The 22,134-nt window shown below is 39.3% G+C and overlaps 1 protein-coding gene across 19 annotated transcripts in view; it reads right to left on the bottom strand.

Moving 5' to 3' along the window:
- The window catches only part of LOC311079499 (nuclear factor 1 B-type-like), a 99,354-nt gene that overhangs the window by 68,511 nt on the left and 8,709 nt on the right, over positions 1-22,134 (bottom strand). For 8 of the 19 annotated variants that reach the window (XM_084108976.1, XM_084108970.1, XM_084108972.1 and 5 more), the window contains exons 1-2: positions 13,896-14,398; positions 9,765-10,296 (exon numbers count right to left, since the gene is read on the bottom strand). In XM_084108976.1, the coding sequence (XP_083965102.1) occupies positions 9,765-10,296; positions 13,896-13,922 (559 nt within the window). In that variant the 5' untranslated portion in view covers positions 13,923-14,398. Of the gene's footprint in view, positions 1-9,764; positions 10,297-13,895; positions 14,921-15,842; positions 16,247-22,134 lie in introns of those variants that run through there. The other 11 variants (XM_084108978.1, XM_084108971.1, XM_084108966.1 and 8 more) reach the window with 3 other exon arrangements.

Raw genomic sequence — 22,134 nt, 5'->3', positions numbered from 1 at the left:
ATCACAAAACAATGGCCACAGTGAAGCCAGGACTAGTTTCCAACCCAGTAATCAAAAAGAAAAGCCTACTTTGACCTATAAAGTGTCCCTTTCCTTGCCTTTTTGGTCACACGTCACCGCAATCTGTTCATTTTTAATCGTTCGTACGTTGACCATGGGTGAAAAGTAAAAATGCAATGTGTACACATTTGACCAAGCACAGCTGTAGTAATATGCTTTCTCTGTCATAGCAAACTTTATTGGACCGCATAATTACTTTATTATTTTGGGAAAAAAGCATAAATGTAGTGTGGGTTCAGGGCCTATGCACATGTAACATCCTTAATTACAAACTTCCACGGCTGAACTCGGGACCCAAATCTGAAGTACTTGCATACAAAAATATACTGGCAGTACTGACAAATGCCATGGCAGAGCTGCGGTTATCAAAGCTGTATGCCTGATTTTGTCTAAGTGCAGGCTTTAGGAACTGAAGTGTGGGTGAGCGTGTGTTTTTCTGCATGTGTGTGTGTGTGTGTGTGAGAGAGTATGTGTGTGGGTGGGTGCATGTTCTACAAAAGTCAGAGAGGCACATCGGGGGAGAAGGAGAGAGAGGGAAAAAAACAGCAGCTAGATTCCTGGGCCAGCAGAAAGGCAGGCCAATTTGAGAAAAATTCCAGTAATCCGGAGCCAATGCGTATATCCTTTCAGTGCAGGCTCTCATAATGAGGCACATACGTAGCCGTTAAAGCCCTGTATTCATTAGCGGCCCCGTTACCGGCAGAGTGCGTTTAATCACCGCAGCCCAACTGCTAGTTCCGCAGCGCTCTGAGTTTAACACACCAACTTCCCAGAACCCTCGGCTCTGAACTGTCACCGGATAGGGCAAATTACCGGAACAGACTTCTTCAGAAACGAAGAGCTGAAAGCAGCAACAAGTTCACTATCAGTGACAGGTGGATCCACACTGGGGATGTCAAAAATAGCAGTATTTCATTGACGAGTCGAATACTTTTATGCCAAGATAAATTATGGAACGATAAAAGTCTTTCTACAATCAAACTATGAAAACTGTAGAACAGTTTTAAAACATATAGCCTAAAAGACCTATTACATTGAAACTCACTCATTGCTCTTAATTTAATTTAATTTAATTTAATTTAATAAAGGAGTATGTTTCACCTATAAGTTTTGTATTGGAATCAAACTGGTATTGAGAATTGTGAAATCACACTGGTATTAGTTTTGACAGTTGAAATAGTGGTACTGTCTCATGCAAGCACTAATACACAAACTACTAGTGTCTGTTTAATTTTACTTAAATTACTTTTATTACAAACCAAGTAATAAAGTTACTCAGAATCACTAACCTAATATGACTCTTTAGGATATATCTCTGCTCATCTTTGTAGATTAACAAAGTGTGATGAATATTTGCTCTGTGGGTGGATTACTAGTGAAATGAAAGAAACTGGTAACTCCCAATCCTGCATAAACATGCCTCAAAAATAGTCCTTGTGGTACCTGAAGTCACTAGCTATTTTTTTAACTGATTAGACAACTTCATTATCTGTACTATCAGGTCTATCAACTATAATTAAACTAATTCAACGCACTCTTCTTGTTCTCTCCTGCTCTTTCTTTCTTTTTTACCAAAATCTGCCCTTATACAATGAAGCCGTGTGAAAACAGGATGCTATTATCACTGGGGGAAAGAGACTGGAGAAGTATGTTTTGACATCTGTCGTTCCCATGATTGCCGCGGGTTAGTTTTTATGTTGACCCACCTCACAGGATGTCCATACAGGATTCACTGGTCACTCAGCTACAGAGAAATAGCACTTGTGTGGCTATACTTGAGGGACTAGAACTTACTTATTTCAATGAGATTTTTTTCCTTATTCAAGTGGTTCTTGCCAGTGCAAAACTTGTTTCCAGATATAGCTTGTGTCTCTTCTTCAAGGTAAGTATATGCAGTTTTTTTGACCTGTTTATCACCATTCTGGTTACAATTGTCTGCTTCATTGAATAGTAAAGTAATTCTAAAGGTAGACGTGACTAATAGGCTTTGATAAAGAAGCAGTTTCCTCTAAGCAACCAATCAGTGCTAAGACTAGAGAAAATGTCTTAAAGGAAAAGTTAGGGCAGATAAAGAGCGTGTGACATGTTGCACTATAGATGATGCTTAAGCAGAAACTTTTAACCCCATACAAAGTCATTCATAATGTGTTTTACGTCTTGGGGGTCATCTTTTTGACAGACTTGACCCCATTGTTGCTTCCCAACCCTTCCACACTGTTACCTCTGGGTTGTCTGTCTCAGCAACGGGAGGTACTGTACCAGACAACACAAAAGAAGAGACGGCCATCACTCTGAATCCTGTCTGCCATGAAAAGACTTTAACTGTGGGCCGAGGGGGGAGAAGTCACTGTGTCCCATGGCAACCTCCTCGATTGTCTCTGGCCTTCTCTGGCAGCTATTCATCGGGCCTGTCCCCCTAATGAAGGACGCCCATCAGCATAGAGATGTGAAAGACACTGACTGTCCCACCACGGAGGAATCCAGACTCTCTCTCTTCACGTCTGTCTTGTGCCCTCTTCAGCTCCCCAGGTCTCAATATGGGTTTCTCAGCTACCTTAACCCTAAGCCCCCTCTGTCTTTCCCTTTTGTCTGCTTCTCTCTGGATGATCTCCATTGGCGTAGATGCATGATTAGCACGTTTGGTTGATGGCAGAGAGGAGAAGAGGCCATTATGGGGTGGTGCTGGTCCAGTCTGGGGGGAAAGACCCAGACACCCCATACAGTGAGATACTGTAAGGGAGGATGAGGCCATCCTTCTTCATTTTGAGGGAAGGAGAGGTCGGTGCTGGTCCTCTTGTAAGAGGGCCCCAGGGATCACCAATGCATTATGGGTTCTCACAAAGCCTCCGTCTACACCAATGATGTGAGGTTGTGTGGAAACGGCTTTGAGTAACACAAGATAAGTCTTTAGAAAAAACAAAAAGCCAAGAGGCAAAGCAGGAAAGTCTGTGACCCCTGAAAAGAGAGTTCATTTTCCAACATACTTTCCCATTTTTTCATGATAGTAGACTCTGGCATTTAAGTCAACATTCGTGATAGGCTGAGCTTCCACCACTTTTGATAAAACATTCCAAAGGGAATACCCCTTCTCCCGACCACACACTCAGACACCCACTCAAACACGGGGTGAAGCAGCACCCACACTGCAGCACAGACCCTTCCACACTCCTCATAACTACAAACATTTATGTACACATTACAGTGTGTGAAAGAAGGCGAGGGAGGTTGTAGTGTGCTTGAGCCTGAGGGTATTCAGTCAACAAAGAGTCCCTAATTAGGCCTAATTCAAGATTTCTTCTTGAGTTTTTTTTTTTTTAGACCTTTTTTCCTGAAAATATATTATTTCTCGAAGATATTCTTCGAAAAAAAGAACTCAAGAAAGATAGAAAGAAAGAAAGAAAGAAAGAAAGAAAGAAAGAAAGAAAGAAAGAAAGAAGCAACAGGCAACAAGGTAAAAGAGAAACAAAGTGCAGAATGTAAGACAGCACGACAGAAAGTAGAGAGGGAGAGAGAACAAATGAAAGGGTGGGGGAGATTTCCTTTGCGGCAGCATGTGGAGTAACAGTACACCACTGAATTGAACCAACAGCGGGCTAAGAGGAGAGACGGTAGAGGGGTGGGGGGGATCAATAAGGGAGGCCAGAGAGCTGGAGGGAGCTCTAAATGGATTAGACTAAGGGAATGTGTTCGATAGGTTATGGCTTTTGCATGAGCTAGTCACCGCGGGCCATGCAGAATACTAATCAGTACTGCAGCCTCTGCTTCAGAGACCTCACTGCATGCTCAGCACAAATGCACTGCGACCTCATCCCACTCTCCGCTCCAGCTCAGAGATCACAGACGCATCTGTAGATTTCTACGGCAGATTTGTCCGCAGTATTGCTGTGGATCCAAATGTTTTCCAGTGACATTCCTGTTATGCTTACATCATGAACTGATCCAGTGGGATGCGATCAGATGGCCTTGTACCATTGGGCTGCTTGGAGTAGAAGGGGATCATGTTCCTCCACAGAAATCCAAATGGATGCCGGAGGTTAAATAAGGCCAGCGTATGCCTGTCTTTATCTCTGCTCTGGTATTCAACAGACTGCACGAACCGCTCTACATATATGCCACCATAAAATTGCAGCTTAAATACTTTGAAATGCACTAGTAGCTAAAGCAAAGGGTGTTTCTGGAATAAAAACAGTTTAATATGCCTTTTAGTACCGATTTCTTTCAGTTCTAAAGAAAAGGAGTGTTGTCGAGCAAAAATAAACAGAGATGCAAAGAAATGTTTGAATGTGTGTTTTAGTCAATCAGACTCTTTAATCGGAGGAAACTCAGCAGAAAAGCACTCACAACACCCACAGGCCACTAAGATTATCGTCTAGATTGAAGCAGTAGTGGCAAATCCTTTCACTGCTTCTCCGCCGCCCCCCTCCTTCCTTTTCTTTCCCTCTTTATGTTTAATGTGGCGGTACACCAGTGTACTAAAACATCAAACAGAAGCTATTGCCTTTCATTTCCACAACTGAAACCAAGTCGTGCGTTGTAGTTCTTTTTTGAAAGCAAAGCACCAACAAATGCGTGGTTCAGAGAAGAAACCAGAGCAAGGGAGCAGAAAAATGAACCATCTGTACTGATTTTTGGGAGCGAGTCAGTAGCTGCGGGCCATCAAGTGGATGTGCTGAACACTTTATGTCTCACTCCAAAGGACAAACTCATGACTGCCTCCGCCACAAGGGCTCACTGGAAACAATTAGCAAATAAATAAATAAATAAATGACTGAACAAAAACAAATGCTGTGGCCCTGTTGCATTCCATACACTTGTAATTCTGTATTGGTTTTCCTTCAAGTTTCTGTTATGGTCCCAAATTGTCAATGGGTTTGTGTGTGTTTTGTCCCAGCCAGCTGTCCTTTAAATTATCATTAATACAGCACACTGGAGTTTATATTGCATCAGTAAACGCTGCCAGTGACGACGATGTGTCTGTCCCATAAAGGAAAATCGCAAGAATTTAGAAATGCAGAGCTTCATATAGAAAACAAAAGTTGAGAATAGGGATGGTAATCGTAAAGAATTGAATAGTCTCAGTTAATTATAATAATGATTCATTTCCACTGTCAAATTATGAAATAATTAAAAAAAAATGTAATTAATTTGCGTATATACAGACGATTCAGTCTCTTTAGATGTGGCATAAATACAAGCCAATTACAGGCCTTAACTATATACTAAACAACAATACTAAAACAAAAATGAGGTAAAATATTTTTTTAACTTATTCTTAATAAAATATTTCTCATGATGTCCACATTTAACTACCCATTGTCATAATTTATGATAAACCAGTCAGTAAGTATGGATTTAAGGGTGTACTCACACTAGGCGATCTGAACTGTGCCTGAGCGCGTTTGACCCCCAAAGTCTGGTTCGTTTGACTAATGTGATCGCTCCATACGCTTAGCCAACCCTAGCCCGTTTGGAAGAGGTGAGCCAGAGCATGGTTCGATTGGGCTTGGGTACGGTACGCATGTAGTCTGATCGTTATCCGCGCCGGAGCACGGAACAGCTGTGCACTACTGCCATAATTACGACAGCAAACACCCAAAATCCAATCTGCTGTATTTCGGCTTCATTTCAAATCTTTCCATAACCCTAGATACCTCTTACGCTTATACAATAAAATTACACAATCCGTCCATCGCTCCATCATAGTTTTCTCTAGTGCCCATAATCAGGAAGAGCAATCACACGGTGGTTTCAAGAATACTTCTGGTCTAACTTCCCATGTATGTGGACATCAGGGACAGTGTGAATTAGATAGGAGGAGACAGACAGGAAGAAAAAAGTGAAAGTGGAGAAACCACAAGCTGTACTTAGTCACTGACAGGGGTGATGACCTCTAGGTCACGCTGGCTAGTCCTGACCCTGTCGTATACTCAGTCAGCTGGAAAACTAGCCACAAACAGCTCCTCTACAGAGCACACACACACTGCTAATAAAGGCCCAATAGGGAACACAGTGTGTGTGTGTGTGTGTGTGTGTGTGTGTGTGTGTGTGTGTGTGTGTGTGTGTGTGTGTGTGTGTGTGTGTGTGTGTGTGTGTTGGGGGTTTTGGCAAGTTGAGAGAGGGAGTTTGATGAATGACCAGCTCTTCTGAAGGAGCTGGCAACCGCTCTGCTGACCCAGACATCCAGAGGTCATGAGTCAGCTGGGGGTCCAGGTGCCCCCCGAAACGACACCCTTGCCTGCCCCCACACGCCACAGGTCGCCACCTTGTTTTCAAAGATCTGTTGTGCTCAATTAAACTTCACATGACACCTTCCACATCTTTAGTGAGGTCTTGACACGGGGGCAAAAGCTAAGTCCTGCAGTCGTAAAACAGACCTCTTTAACATGCTAGAACAAATGAGAAATAATCCATCCAACACCAGAAAAGCGGCCAATAAAACACTGTCTACTTCACAGGGAACCAAAATAAACTAGGGAGTTTGGGCAGGAAATCGTGACACCTTCACACTGTAACTGATATGTTGAGCTCTTGCGATTGTGTAACACCTTCTAGTTGTTGAGTTACGCTGACTGTTCCTGCACAAAACATGACAGTTTATTGTTGGTGTTTGAGGACTTAGGTAAAATGTCCTTATTAATTGTTAATTCATTTTATTTAGCTTTACAAAAGGGCGGCTAGATATTTGAAACAAACCAACTGCCAGATAAATGTAAATATTTATGAAAGGCTTGAACCAGCACTTAATTTACACTAGCATTTTTGAGGTTTTGTGTTTATTTGAAAAATAATGTCATGTGTTTAGGATAATGTAAACCCTGAGATAAAGGTTGTGAACATATTTCAGAATGTGCTGGAAAATAAATATCTTGGGTTAAAATGAGAAATGCCTTTTTGATATAAACCGGCTGGTCCCTTTTCAAATCTATTTCTGCTTAGTCACTGTTCTAGTATAAAAAGCCTATACCAACATTTTTCCTCACAGTATAAAATGCAGCGGACACAAAAAAAAAAGGTACATTAATGAAACATGTCATCAATCATACAATACTAATTATTAGCATACATCCCTTGACTGAAAGAGGGCCTGGCAAGTGAGAGTCATGATTTATGAGTTATGAAGTAAAATGAGCATCACTTTACATGTACAGACTTGACTTACATGTACAAGGCCAATGTGGAATCAGAAAGTTGGAACAGCTGAAACAGTCCAAGCAACTTTAGCTGAAAAAGTTTCAAAGCATTGATAATTACAGCTAATAAAAATAGATCTTCAAAAAAAAATTATTTATTTGAAAAATGTTTGAAGTAGTTTAAAAAAGACTACAAAACAGAAATGAGCCAATCACACAAAACAGAATGTAAATATCTTGTCTTTTGTTTTCTCATTTGCTGGAAATGTGATTGTTGTGATTGTTCTGAATTCTGTTTTCATATAGAATAACTGTGATCTAGATGATGTTATAATCATTTTACGAGAGAATGAAGCAGAACAGCGCACGCACAGGCGCAGACACAAATGGCATGGCCAGACTTGGTGAAGTGCAGAGGCAGGGCATGGCACGATGCCCACCAACAAGCTTGCCGCCCCTCATTCCTGTCCTCTTCACCACCTTTTAAATGGGGATTCAGCTGGGCATTTACTAAGGTGCTATCGCAAACACTGGCGAGTCTGCTAAGCCTTCTTCCAGAAACCCGAGGCAAACTGTTTGATGCCCCTATGGATGCCAGGTGCTGCGGATAGCGATTAAAACACCTTTAAATTTAAACCAGACCATGAGATGAAATACAAAGAGTGCACACAAAACACTAGTTGTGTTGGAGTGTGAAAATACTTACAATTATACTGTGAAAAAAAGTAAATTGTTCTATGAAATAAATAGAACAAAAGCAGTAATGGCTTCCAGTCACCTTACAAAGGACCATTTGCTGGCATATGGACATCAAAATCAGCTGAGCACAGAACACGATTTACCTTTTCAATTCACAGCCACAGACCACAACCACAATTTCCTTATGATGTGAGTAAAGATTCCCTTTTGTTTTACATTTGGTTTTATTTAGCTGGAAGTGAATAACTGCCATTCCACCGCTTTCAGGAAACTTTCCTCCATGCCTACTGCATTGCGGATGCCAATTAACAAATCAAAGGCATGCAGTAAGCAGACAAAGAGGGTTTGATATCAACGGCCATCCTCAGTCACTGGCACTCTTCCTACCACTCTCCTGGCACAACGCTAACAAAATGGCCGCCCTGTGTGCACTGGCACAATGTGAGGGCATTGTCTAGAGATGGGCACTGGATACTAAAGGCAAAACACTCCGCACTGCCACGGTAAGCCCTTAACAGAGAACCCAATATTAATTTGGTGACAGAAGTTTCTTCCATACTCGTCTTTTTTTTTTTCAGATTATATAAAGGTCAGAAATATCTTTAGTGAATAACAGTTATAACATGAGTCAGCCACTACAATTATGCTACACAGATATTAAAATATTTGGAAAATACATAAAATTACTGTTATAATACAGAATTTATATACAAATTACTTCATATGTTATTTGTAAATAAGAGTGGAGACTAAGGTCAATTCAGAGAGGTATACGAGAGATTTAGGTTGCCGTGTGAGTGCCAACAGGCGAATGCATGCCATCTTACAAAGACACAAAAGAGAGTCTGATGCCAACCATGGTGCCAGTGGCAACCATTATTGTCCCTCCGCTCTGCCTTCTGCTTACCCTGGCACTTCAGTTTCACAAAATGGAGGTGCCATGCCTGACGTTAATGAAAACATTTACATACTCACAAAAGCAACACTTCTATGATGTTAAAATTATTTTTGTTGTGTAGTGATTCTTATACATAACCTGAATTGTTGCCCCCTGGAAAATATGGGTGATGTCCAAATTAATACTTTTCAAACAGAAAATTTAAAATGGAAATAAAAGGAATAGTTTATGTTGTAGCCTTCCTTGTTTTTAAGTCATTTTGGATAAAAGTACAAATGAATAAATGTGAAGGGACATGTAAGTGTGCAGAGGAGTTTAGACCTTTTCCCTTAACTTTGCTAAAAAAAAATATAAACAAAACTTATAAACAAAAACAAATAACTAAAAATAACTGAAAATTACCAGAACCGATCTAGTCATTAAAAACAAATAAGGGGGGAAATTGAAAAAATACAAAATAGAATTCTAATAGAATAGTACTGTGTAATTGTGTCATTTGCACAAATTCTTATTATGTAACACATATTTTGCAAGTATTTATATAATGAGGAGTATTTGTATGTCTTTATACTTTTTCTGAATTTCTGATGTAAATTTTGAATTGTATTCTGAGACTGACCTCATCGTAAAAAAGTGCTGCTTGAGAATTCTGCTGAAGTATTTTTTTTTACAAATGCATGTGATTCCAGCGCAAGCAACACACGTTTGTCACTCATTCTCTTTTTAAATGTCAACTAATCTGTAAAATGTAAAAAAAAAAAAAAAAATACAAATCATTTTAATACTACTTAAATGTACTAAATTCATTTTGAAAGTCTTTGCGTGTAAAACAAGAAATGTATGCCCTTACTCTTATATCCATAACAAATGGAAATTACATTCATTTTATTTTGGCTACATCCTTGAACCTGCGAGTTAAAGTAGCACACTTAAATCAAGTCAAGAAATGTTATCTCCCAACCTCCCCTCGCACTTACCTTGGTCCTGGACATAGTATGCCAGAAACAAGTCCAGCTCTTTCACAGAGACAGTGATGTGGTGGGGCTGGACGCAAAGTCCCGGGTTGGTGCAGTGCGGGGACTTGACCAGACGCTCCCCATCTGTGCTCTCCAGCGGAATACCTTTGAACAGGATGACCATCACCAGGTCCAGCCGCCACACTTTATCAGCCTGCCTCAGGCAGTCGATTCGGCGGATCTTGCCCTTCTGGTCGGGGTTGGAGAGAACACAGCACGGGTGCTTCTTGCCCGTTACGCTGAGCACAAAGTCCTCCCGGTACTCCTGCCGGATGTCCTTGCGCAGCTTGGCCAGGAGACGAGATGCCCACTTCTGCTTGATTTCAGGCTTCTCGCTGAGAAGCTCGTCTTTCACGGCCCGTTCCTCATCCTTGGACATCCGCTTTTCATGCTTCTTAAAGTACTTGCGCTTTCGTGCCTGCAGGTTGAACCAGGTGTAGGCTATGGCACGGACATGAGGGAGCAGCGCCTCGATGAAGGGATGAAACTCATCCTGAGAGAAGAGAGAGAGGGGAAAAGGAGAAAAATTGAGCAGGAGCAGAAGTGACCTTTTGGCATGGGTTCTTGTCTGAATTAGCCAAGAGCCTGTGCAGCCAAAAAAAAAAAAAAAGGCAGTTTAGAAAACATTGCAGATAAAGACTATTTATAAGACGCAAAAGTAGATAAAGTTATACAAATGACTATTTAATGGTCCAGAAAAGCATTACAGAGTTACAGTTACAAATATCAGTTGCAAATATAGTTTTCAAACAACTATAGTCTTCGGTTTCCTGCTTTTAGAGAACTTTTAAGCACTAAAGATATTTAAAATGAGATTTTAAAGCATCAGCATGAAACATTCATCTACCATTTCCAGTGCGACTGCAGGCAGCGTTGGCCTGCCTGCAGGTGTCGGAGGCACGCAGAAAAAGGATGCCACTGTTTACCGCGTCTGCCCGCGCCGTGCCAGTGAAGAGCCGACAGTTCCAGAATCACCAATCTCTCACTCCCCTTCTCTCTCTCTCTACCCCCCTTCTCTCGCTTGCTCGCTCTCCGTCTCCAGCAACGCTCAAAGCACCAGTCCGTGTGTTGGCACAAGAGAGCAAGCACCCCCCATACTTCCAGATCTCTTATCAAAGCGCCCTGCATTCCTGAAACAGCCCTTACCACAGAGACCCACAGAACCTCACGGAATCCTGGAAAACTCAAGATAGTCTCTAAATGCCTTGGACAAGGACAGCTGAGGGCATGATTATCAACCACACTTGCAAAGAAAGCAAGACAAATGGGGACATGTCTTTTGTCTAAAATGACAGTGCAAACCTTCCCAAGGCCAGAAGTACTAGGTAAGGCTTTTAACTAAACATGGAAGAGTGAAGAAAAGCGGGGGGTGGGTGGGAAATCAATTTTACACCTTGAGCTTTTTATTCTTGACTATGAGGAGGTGTTTGCAGTCCTTGGGAATCACTTAATTTGTTAGCATTAATGTACCGCAATTATTCCAAGGCCCTCCAAAAATCAAATCTAGATGGACAATGAAAATGACATCTTGGCACAAAAGCCACATTCTTTGGGCCTCAGAGCTGTTTGGTAAGAGTGGCATTAAAATGCCAAACCAAAACTAAAGCGCCCTGACTCCTCAAATAAGCGGCACGGCTAATTCACACTTGTCTTATTGAGCGCAAGGCTTTTTTTTTTTTTTTTTTTGTCTTCATATGCCTCAACTTGCTATATAGCTTTATACTACAAACTTAAACTGAGTAAACTCAGTTGCCAATTTTACAGACCTTTTCCCACACATATAATCTCCTCATCACCTCAGCAAGTGAGATTGATTAAAGATTGTCAAGCAAATTCAATCATGTTTTAAAACATAAAATAGAACAGCAGGAGAATGTGTCACACTATACACTAAAAGACAAACACTACCACTATCTGAAGCTTCCCTTTATAATTTTTCAGTTCAACAAAATATAATTATAGTTCTTTTTAAGTCAAAAGATCAATAAGCACTGTAAATTCTTAGCAATGGATGAGGTTTAAGAAAAAAAAGTAAAAAGACATGAAAGCAAGAGTGCAAGAATCTTAACACAATGAAAAAGACCATCTTATACACACACACTGACTCTGCAAACTTCTATGCAATTTTTTTTCACCGCCACATTGAAAAATGAACAAGGACTGCAGCGAATGGATCGAAGAAGAGTTAAACCACATATTGTTCTGTGTGCAGGCGGGCGGCAGCTCTTTGGGAAACCACAACTAGCGCACCACTGCTGCCTATATTTCTGTGACAGCCCCCCCACACACAGCCCACACTCCAGCACTGTATAAATACCATACAAACTACACAACTTAGGAACGCATGTGCAATCCTTCATGCAACAATGTTGCACCAAAAATATATAACTCGCAAAAGAGTGTGAGTTTTCGCACTATGCGGTGTAGTCTTGGAATGTATAAAAACTCAAGCACATTCAAAGTGCTGATTTTCATAAAGAAAATCACATCAGATGATAGATGATTTAATTATTTTTAAATTATAGCTAGCTTCATATATATTTCCTTTTGTCACAACTACATGCAACCTATAATGTATAATGCCCACAACTCCACTCCACAAATTATGCATTCATATCGAAATGACTATACTGATATAGAATACAAAAAGGATCTCTATCAAATATGTTTTTTTTCTGCTATAAATTTAATGAACCGATTGACCACAAAGAAGGTAATGCTTGCCATCATGAATTTAAATAAATATATGTCTAAGGCCTTGCAAGATCACACATTGTTGTATCCCTACAACATAAAATTAAAATAAATGTAAATGTAATGTAAAAAAAAACAAACATTATATTGATCTGTTGTCATAGCAGCTGTTATGCAATGTGTTTATTTGTGTGTTTATATATTTATTTCATATCACAATGTTAAGGAATGTCCTTGAACCAAAAATCACACGAATTTCTATTTTTAATAGTTCAGAGTGTAGCACGAGGTTGTTGGCTGCGCAGGCTCGAGGTCCTTTTGTACTCACCATATCTCAGTCAATCACTCTCTGATGCCAAGGAAAATATAAACAGTAAAATTGTGTCAGCCAAACCCGGCGGACTCTGTCCAACCGCTGAATCAACCTTATCATTGTTTTCATCTTAATTCACTCTCTGAGAGAAGCTCCAAGTGCAAACTAAAGCAAGTTTCCTCAAAGAAAGATGAGGATAAAACGGTGAGCTCTCAAAAAGGGGAATTCAAAGTCATGCCTTAACCTCGCGCTTGAAATAGCAAAGAGATGAAGATGAACTTCTCCCTGTTGTTAACTTCATAAATGTTGCCTTGTTTAATCAGGTTTTAAAGCACAATACATTTACAGACGCCATAAAATTAGATTTAAGAAAACACTGATCTGTTCATTGATTAGGAATAAACGTCTTCGCCTATGTGATGCGCGCAGTGAGTTGAGTAAGGCTACATTCTATCACATAGCCTATCTATACATCGAGTTAGATGTCCGTCGGATTTTTAGAACTCCTGACTACTTAAAAAACGCTTTAAAATTTAAATCGATTGCAGTCTTTAAAAATAAGATTATTCAATGTGTCTTCAAAGAAACAACTTATTAAGAACCATGTCCCTCTCTACACAGTCCTTGAGTTGGTCATATGGTTCTTTGAAGATTAAAAAAAGTTACTAGCCATAGGTTTGTCAGATTATGGTATTGGGTTTTTTGGGGTACTTTAAAGTACCAGTACATAGATGGTTTTCTAAAGAACTAGAGAATAAAAGGTTCTTTGATGAATTTTAAAACGACTTCTTTCTTCTAATTTGATTATTTATTTTCTTGAGTGATTTTAAAGGTTGCAGATAAGTTTAAATGAATCGATTTTCTCACGTGCCTTTTGTAAGACACGACGTCGAAGAAGTTGTTCAAATACGATACTTAACTTTAAAAAGACAAGAGGGAAGTGTAGGCTACAATAAATGCGTAATAGCCTATAACTGCAGCAATTTTTAAATTAACCAAAAGCACATGCAGTGAATAATGTACACAATTAAGTATAAAGAATTACCTAGTACTCAGTGATAATTAAAAAAATATATAAAATATACCTGTGTGAGACAAATCGGCGAATACATCGTAGATCGCGCGGTTATCAAAGTCCTGAAGGGTATCAGATGATTGATATTATCGCTTCATTCTTCAGAGCCCGTGCTGCTCCGTGCACGTTTGAGTAAGACCTGATATCCTCATTCAAAAAAACACGCTCTTATCCGGCAACAGAGAACAACTGGAGATCCCACACTTTGCATTTAACCGATCCCGACGTCTATTTAAGAGCACAAAAGATTGTAAACGGAGTGAATCTAGACGCATCCACAGCGCGTGAGGTGAACCCGCCGCTGAGTAAAAAGCTACCGGAATCCTAGAGCCGAGTTTCGAATAGGAATCTTGAATAATATAGCCTATAACACGTGCAATAGAAAACTTGAAGGCGCCTAATTTCTGATCATGTGTTTGCTTTTCAAACTTGATATAATATGGGCCGGTAACACCCTCTAGTCTGCTGGAGCCTAACAAATCAGTCTGAAGATTTTTTTTTTCGCCTTTAATTACACAGTCATACTCCTCCTCTTCCAGCAAGCGCATATCCCATATCTCCAGCCCACCTCGATTACACCTCCGTGACATTGACAAAGATTTAAGCAATTTCCTACTTTTTATCCAAATGTCATTTTTATGTTGTGAGGACTTTGAGCAGGCATGTAAAACTATGAAACACGATGAAGCGAGCCCAATATAGCTTACAATATAAGATTTTTGCTGGCTTCTTCAATTGCAAATGAAAACAACTCATGAATTGATTTTGACTTTGACTTTGATTACATTATACTTTGATACAGGCGTCGTCTTAATAAAAACAAAATATGATGCTTATGATCAAATCATATCAGGGGATATAAAGAAATTTTGACTAGTCTACTTTGTCTAGACTTTCGTTGGTTAAGTTTACTTTCACTATCAGCTATTACAAACCAATAGTGAGATATGGCATTACTTAAAAAACATAAAGACTTTAAAATTATATCATACAATTGGAAAAGCACGATTTAGGCTATTAACTAATGACGCAAATGTAGCCATAAGTGTAGGCCTGCAGCGTTTATTATGCAAAATATAACTCCAAACTGAATAAATGAATTAGTTTATCAATGTTCAATGTTATTTCTGTGCTTTTTAAAAGAGCAGTAGCCAACATGACAACGGTTTAAATTTTGCGAGAAAAGAGAGAAATCAACAGCAGTAGCCTACTGCATACGGTTCTATCACGTATCCCAGTGAGAAGAGCACAGGGCCAGTCTGTTTGTTGGACAGATAGCCTAATGATTCCCTTCACGTTACTCCGAAATGACGGCATCTTGTGTCGAAGTCAAAGCCCACCCCCTCCGTCCAACTCATAAGTCCACAAGGCTCAACAAAGACTTTATGAAGGACACCGAGTCCATTACTAAAATGTAACTACAATGGACCGCAACAAAAGCGCAACGCAACAAAGTCCAATGTTCATGGTAAAACAATTAATCGGTTTATGGACGTGCAAACAAACATCTACGTGTGCATAACGTAATGTTTTAAAGTATCAAAGAACAAAGTTACAGAGTGAAAGAGTGTCAGTGCAAGTGTCACTACGTAAAACAGCCCCCAGACAAGCATTTAAATGACAGTGTGAGTAAATATCAACACTGCTTGTCCAGGTATTCACGCCGCTGCTCCGTGCCAGAAGCGCACGGCTATTCAATAGGGGAGAGTTTGAGCTAACACAGGATGCATGCCAAGAGGCACAAACTCGACTTCTGACACAATATGACCCATATAGGACGTCTGCCAATGCATGACATAAACAATCCAACATTGCGATAATTTTTTCTGCAGTTTTAAAGTGTCTTGTTCAGTTCAATATTGAAACGTAATGCTATTGCTCTGTTGAGGTTACATACGCGCAACACAGCAAAATATTCACAAATGTTAGTACGACAGTGTTTTCCATCATAACGTACCATTGCACTGTATTGCATGGAATTGAAGGGGGTTCCTGGAGGCTGGATGAAATTGAAGCCGGTACGCTCACATGTCTCAAGTTCAAAAATTTGTGTTTTTTTTTTTTGTTTTTTTCTCTTTTCGTTTCACGTTGTAGTGCTTATAAAAATGAAGACCGGAAGCGAATTCTTGGCAGACAGGCGGCAAAATCAAGTCAACGAGCACCTCAGATATTTTTTATCTTCCTTCCTCTGCAAGTCAGTCTTTTGGATAGCTTTTGGTGGTTGAGTTGAACGCGGTCCAGAATAGGCTGAGTTTTTGGAAGTGGGTAGGTCTGCGCCTTCACTTTCTCTGTCTGTCGTCGCTGTTGCTCGCTGGCAGCAGCCAAACGTAGCTGCGCATTTGGAATTACATCCTCGTTTCTGATTGGCTGGCGCACCGGTGGAGCTCCGCTCGCCGTTCCATGCCCTAGGCCCCTCACTTCCGCTCGGCAGACAGTGTCACTATTTGCATATTAACATTGACCAAGTCCCATCAAAGCGAGACCGAGCGCAATTTAGACTAGTGGCTGAAGATAGGTCAAATTCCTCTGTGCATTTTGGCCTTGGGGATTAAGAATATTTCCTTATGTACATGCATTAAAGCAAATAAATCCCTACTAAATTAGTAGCAATTAGTAGATATTTTTTAAAGAAATCATTTAAATAAATGAATAATAACGATTTTCACACTTCTTCCCCTTCATACAATGTGTGCTCGATTTTTGACATAATCTCAAACCACATTGTTTAGCATTGTTAAACTTTGATGACTTTTTAATAACAGCTAAACACTCTTTAAATCGGTAGAAATATATACTGTCTATAGGCTGTATTACTAAACCATTGTTAAGATTTTGAATGATATAGCAGAGAAAGTCACCACTGTTAGAGCACAATGATGGCATTGATCCAGACCAGAACACCAGTGCGCCCCGCGCGCGCGCGCACACACACACACGACTCCAACAACATGGATGAAACACGCATTAATTTGAGTGTTTACCGGTGCCATTAAATGAGACACTATTAAAAGATAGTAGTAATAAAACAGTTTATGATTATTCACGTCACCTGTAAATAAAAAAATGTAGGCTAATCATATAACAGACAGCAATGAATCCGAATTCTGACAAATTTAATTTGTTCTATATGCCACAAGACATGCTATTCAGTGGTGATCTCAACAAAACAATTCATTTGGTCTTTCATTTAGGTCGTTACAAATTTGTACATTTAAGTCAATCGAGCTAAGCAGAAATACGCCTCACTTATGCATTAAGCGCTGCATGTAATATGACAAATACATTGTTTAATCGTTCGTAATTTTGTTAATAACATTTTTACCTGTTGTTTCTATAATTTCTACGGAATAAATTTAATTAGGCTATCATACATTCTATTTTTCTTTTTCTTCGATAGACAAACCTTTATAACAGTTTTCGTTTTATAGCCTGGATTGTCATCTTTGCTCTGCATGACACAAGTTGTCACGTCGAAAAGTTCGTTTTGGTTGTGACTGCACTCGTGGCTAACTAACCGTATCTGTCAAGATAAACGACTTATATAGAATGACTCGTTTATTCTATGCGCTGTCACACTTGTAAAGACAAACAAATAAGCCCTGTGTTTGAAACAACAAACACAAGGGCTTGTTGGAGCATTAGGCTATATCGAGTAGGTGGAGTGTGATACGAAATGAAGCGAAAGGGCTCCAAATTCTTAGGACGTAAACTTTGGCAATTTTAGTAGCGAGCGGAGGACAGGGAATCATTATTAACATATAGAAATATGGATGTCCTGAAGATTTTAGAGATCTGTTCACTTGTGCCTGTCAAGTTTCACATGAGTTTGGATAGCCTATGTGCCGTGTGCGCGCAGCGAGCCTCGATACTGCCTCCGTAAGTTCACTACATTTCATGTAGGCTACAGATAGGCTATTCTATTCTCTCGACTCCAGACGCTCGAAGCCAAACTTTTCTAGTCATTAATTATCGTTTTTACTTAGGCTGCGTTGTGTAGCCTATAGCTGGTGCATCAGTGGGTTGCTGTATCAAGGCGATATTTCGTTTATAATGTCTCTAGAAAATATCAAAAATATTCCGTTCCTTTCGATTAAAACGTGTTTTCATGTTTTCACGGGTTAGGAAAGTTATATTGCTTTTCAGTAGTAAGCATTCAAGTCCTACGAGTGAATATTATTTGCTTATTACTTATGCTACATCGATTATATTTATTGTTTTAAAAAATATCGTTGCTTTAACGTGCAAATAGATTTTTAAAACTGGTAAACGGTTAAGTGGCGAAATGTATACATTTAATGCAAAACAATGACCTGCTGTTTTTGAATAAACGACACCACCCTTTTTAAAGTCGACCATAAGTCCACCGGGTAGCAAAGAGACACACGACCGTCTAATAACGGCTTGAAGATGACCCATATGATTCCATGATCCCATATGTCCGCTTTTTACGTCATAGTTGCGCGATATGTTGCAAAGGTAAAAAAAAAAAAAATATTGTAAGGTAACTAGCCTAATTTCTAGCATGATTTCCATTTTAGCATTTCACTCCGAGACAAAGCCTATGAGAGCTTCTTTCTCATGAATTAGCAGGTATTCTAAATGTATTATAATATTAATGAATGCCACATTTATTCTAGAGCTTCGATTTGTTTTGAGCCAGAATTGAAATTGTCTGTGTTAATCAATAGCCTAATTAATAATAAAAAAAAATGTTATTATTTTTATATCAATAAGATATTTTCAGTCAAGGCACATGGTAGTTTGGTAGGACAGGTAGTGTTTCTCTTTTTTATAAGAATGAAAAACTGCGCATTTATTGTGGGGTTTTCTTTTTCTTTTATTTTTTTTTATTTTTAAATAACACTATAGCCTACCTCTCTAACCAAGGATAAAGTGCAGTCATGGGTTAAAGAATTACACCTGGGTTTCACTGAGCAATTAAAAACTGCACTAATTTGTATTTATAAGACTATATTATGTTTTCCATTATTTTATCAATTTTGTGAACATGCTTCTCAAGTCAGATTCACAGGAGTAGGCCTAGCCTATAGGCCTATAACATGAAATTAGGCTAAATCATTTTCATATTGCTCAGGCTCCTCTCCAGGTGAATAATGTAGGCTACCTTTAATTTTAACAATATTATTGTGTGGAATGAGAAATATGTGAGAAAAAAAAAACTTATTTTGAGAACAATTAATGACCATTCAAATTCAGGATATAATTTCATTTAATATTTTACATGTATCGACCAAGCTCTCTGCAGTGCTAAATTCAACATCATCATTGTTTGCTCGGTGCAAAATTGCAAACCAGGTAAAGCGTTTGTCGAATATTCTGCTATTGGTAGCCTATTTTCTGAGTCTTCTTTTAGTGTCTTTGCTTTTAAGTGGACAGATAGCCTATATAGGATTATAATTATGTCGGAACGCTTTTTCATATTGCGCCACAACGCCATATTTGTATCAGCGGGCCTAGATTGCAAGCGGGGTGATGTGAAACAAATCATAGTGTAGCCTATTAGATGAACACTTTCTCAAGACGCATTTTCATAATTTACAAAATAACGTGTAGACTGAATCCTCCTCGAACGTAGAATGCAGGAGCTGTGAACCTCGCATAGGAGCACGCGCCAGTGACCTCGCTCTGCTCTGTTCAAGTTCCATTCATTCACTCGTTCCAAAAAACACTTTGTCTCCTTATAATGGCGTAGAAACCTGTAACTCGTAGGCTACCTTGTAACAGCTGTTTTGACAATTTATTCGCTTTAATTTTGCGGTTTAATAGGCCTATTTTAACAATATCACAGAGTGCCAACATCATAGCCACTTGAAGCCACACGTGAAACATTAAGTAAAGTCCGCAGATTTTTACATAATGACGTCTCATAGCGACATATTTGTTACTTTAATGCTTTAAAACATTAATACTGTATTAATAACAATATCCCTGTTCAGTTTTATAGGGTTACATCGTAATCGTAAAACCTAGTCTAGTGTGACTGCTGATTCTTGAATTTTTGTCACTGTCATAGCTCGCCGTGATCGTATAGTGGTTAGTACTCTGCGTTGTGGCCGCAGCAACCCCGGTTCGAATCCGGGTCACGGCAGAAAAATAAGTTAAGCAGTGACTTTTACACTTGTACGTGATTTATTAGTGATAGTAAAAGCCGCAACGTGTCAGGTACAAGCTGCCTGGTAACATATTGTTAGAGAACATTGCGGTTGTCGGTCTATCTACAGCCTAAACTCAAAGTGACATACTACATTAACCTGGATAACCTTCACTGAAAAAAAAAATCGTATGAACTTTTAAACAGCACGAATAATGCTGATTGTTGCTTTTGGTTATATAAAAACGTAAACAGAATAAAATATTTGCTCTTTGTCGATTTTACAATTTGCAAATAACCTCGTTTGTCGAAGGCAGAAGAGAGCGATAACGATGTAGGTAACCTAGTCATAGAAGTTATATTGGGAAGTGTATATACAGCGCAGTTTCCATTCAGCCCACAAGGATGCAGTAGTGAACTGTCGGTCGAGTGGCGTATCAGCACTGTGCCGTGATCGTATAGTGGTTAGTACTCTGCGTTGTGGCCGCAGCAACCCCGGTTCGAATCCGGGTCACGGCAGATATTTACTCAGTCAAGGCTGTTCTTTTGAGAGACAAAATTATGTGCTCATGAAAACGCTAAATAAACATCTATGTAAATCACCTAAAATGTGACATTATAGCCTAGCAGCCTACCATGTAGCCAGCTGTCTTCGACTTGGTAACATCCTTAGGCCTACACCTCTTTATTTAAAATAATTCGAGTCCATTCATATACTTGTATCTCAAAATAATATTTTTTGTTTGTTTGTTTTTCATTTCACAGTGATGGCAAAGTGGACCATAAAAGCATAACCAACATCTGCCTGACCTGATATGTTTTAGTATGTTTCTGTAAGTGCAGTTTTAATCTGTACGCACCCGATGATTTAAGCACCAGAGGGCAGCAAACGACTATGTATATAAAACCACTGCATACAAATGGATCAAGGAAAACTTGGCAGAGATGAAGACTGATTAATTACCTTACTGTGTTCGTTTGAGACTACTGCACCTGTAGTAATTCTATACACTGCTATTTCTGACTGTTACTGAGATGGCAGAGACTAAAACGGCCAGATAGCCTAATGTTATTCAGTAGAAATGCTGTGAAAATGAATCAATAATTACCCAAACCAATCGAAGTATTGTTAATTATTATTATTATTTAAAAAAAAATTTCTTTTACACGTTCACTTATACTGAAATGTAGTGACATGCATTTAAAGAAACATGCACATGTCCTTTGTTACAATGTCATTTTTATTTAATGTTAGTTTTCTTGTTTCCTTTCTCTTTGCCTTGTGATCCAGTCTTGAAAGAAATATCACAAAAAAAAAACAACACTCAAAAACATGCAGAGGGAGCTCTTATGCACCTGTAACCATGAAAGACTGTCCTTATTCCTCACCACCACAAACCAGCAACCAAGAACAAGATCAACAATGAGACGCACACTCAAATAAACAAGGAGAAAGCTTATATAGTAAACATGGAATCCTGCCAAAACCATTGCGTTCCATTCACACTCACTCACACACACACACACACACACCCGTACATGCATTGCAAATCCTTCAGCTTTGAGAAAGAAGCAGCAGGCCTCCACAGAAGAGTCAGGCAAAACTGCTGTGTACTTGCTTTCTCTCTCTATGTGCATCTGTCTCACTCCTCACTTCAATGGGTCTTGATTGACAGGACAAGCATGCACCTATGTCGCATGAAATGTGCATCCCTGCAGGCCTTTGTCTGGTCTCTGAACACATGTTCCTGTAATAATGTGCATCTTCATTAGCCACAACTATAGAAGCTTCGCGGTCTGATTTTTGATCTTTTATTTTCACTAAACAGGCTTTCCTCCATAAACAGCTCAAAAATAACGATTAAAGTTGTTTTCTGGTGATCACACCACATTAAAAGCCTGTGTGAAAGAGTATGAACGATAGGACTACCAATAATTTAGACGTGCAATATTGAGTACTCCAAGAAATTAGAGCAAAGATGTACAATTAAACTTTAAGAGTACAGAAGTAAGATTCTCTGTAGAGGTGATGAAAATCCGATCAGTTACCATAACAATTATGGTGTTTAAACGTCCACTGTAAACATAATACACTGGGCTATTGTTGTTTTATGTTGGCATCAGACAGTCCATTTAC

This window comes from Abramis brama, assembly GCF_963993115.1.
Source record: "Abramis brama genome assembly, chromosome: 3".
NCBI lineage: Eukaryota > Metazoa > Chordata > Actinopteri > Cypriniformes > Leuciscidae > Abramis > Abramis brama.
The sequence above is the reverse complement of the archived record's forward strand: the minus strand, read 5'-3'. Positions and strand labels throughout refer to the sequence as shown.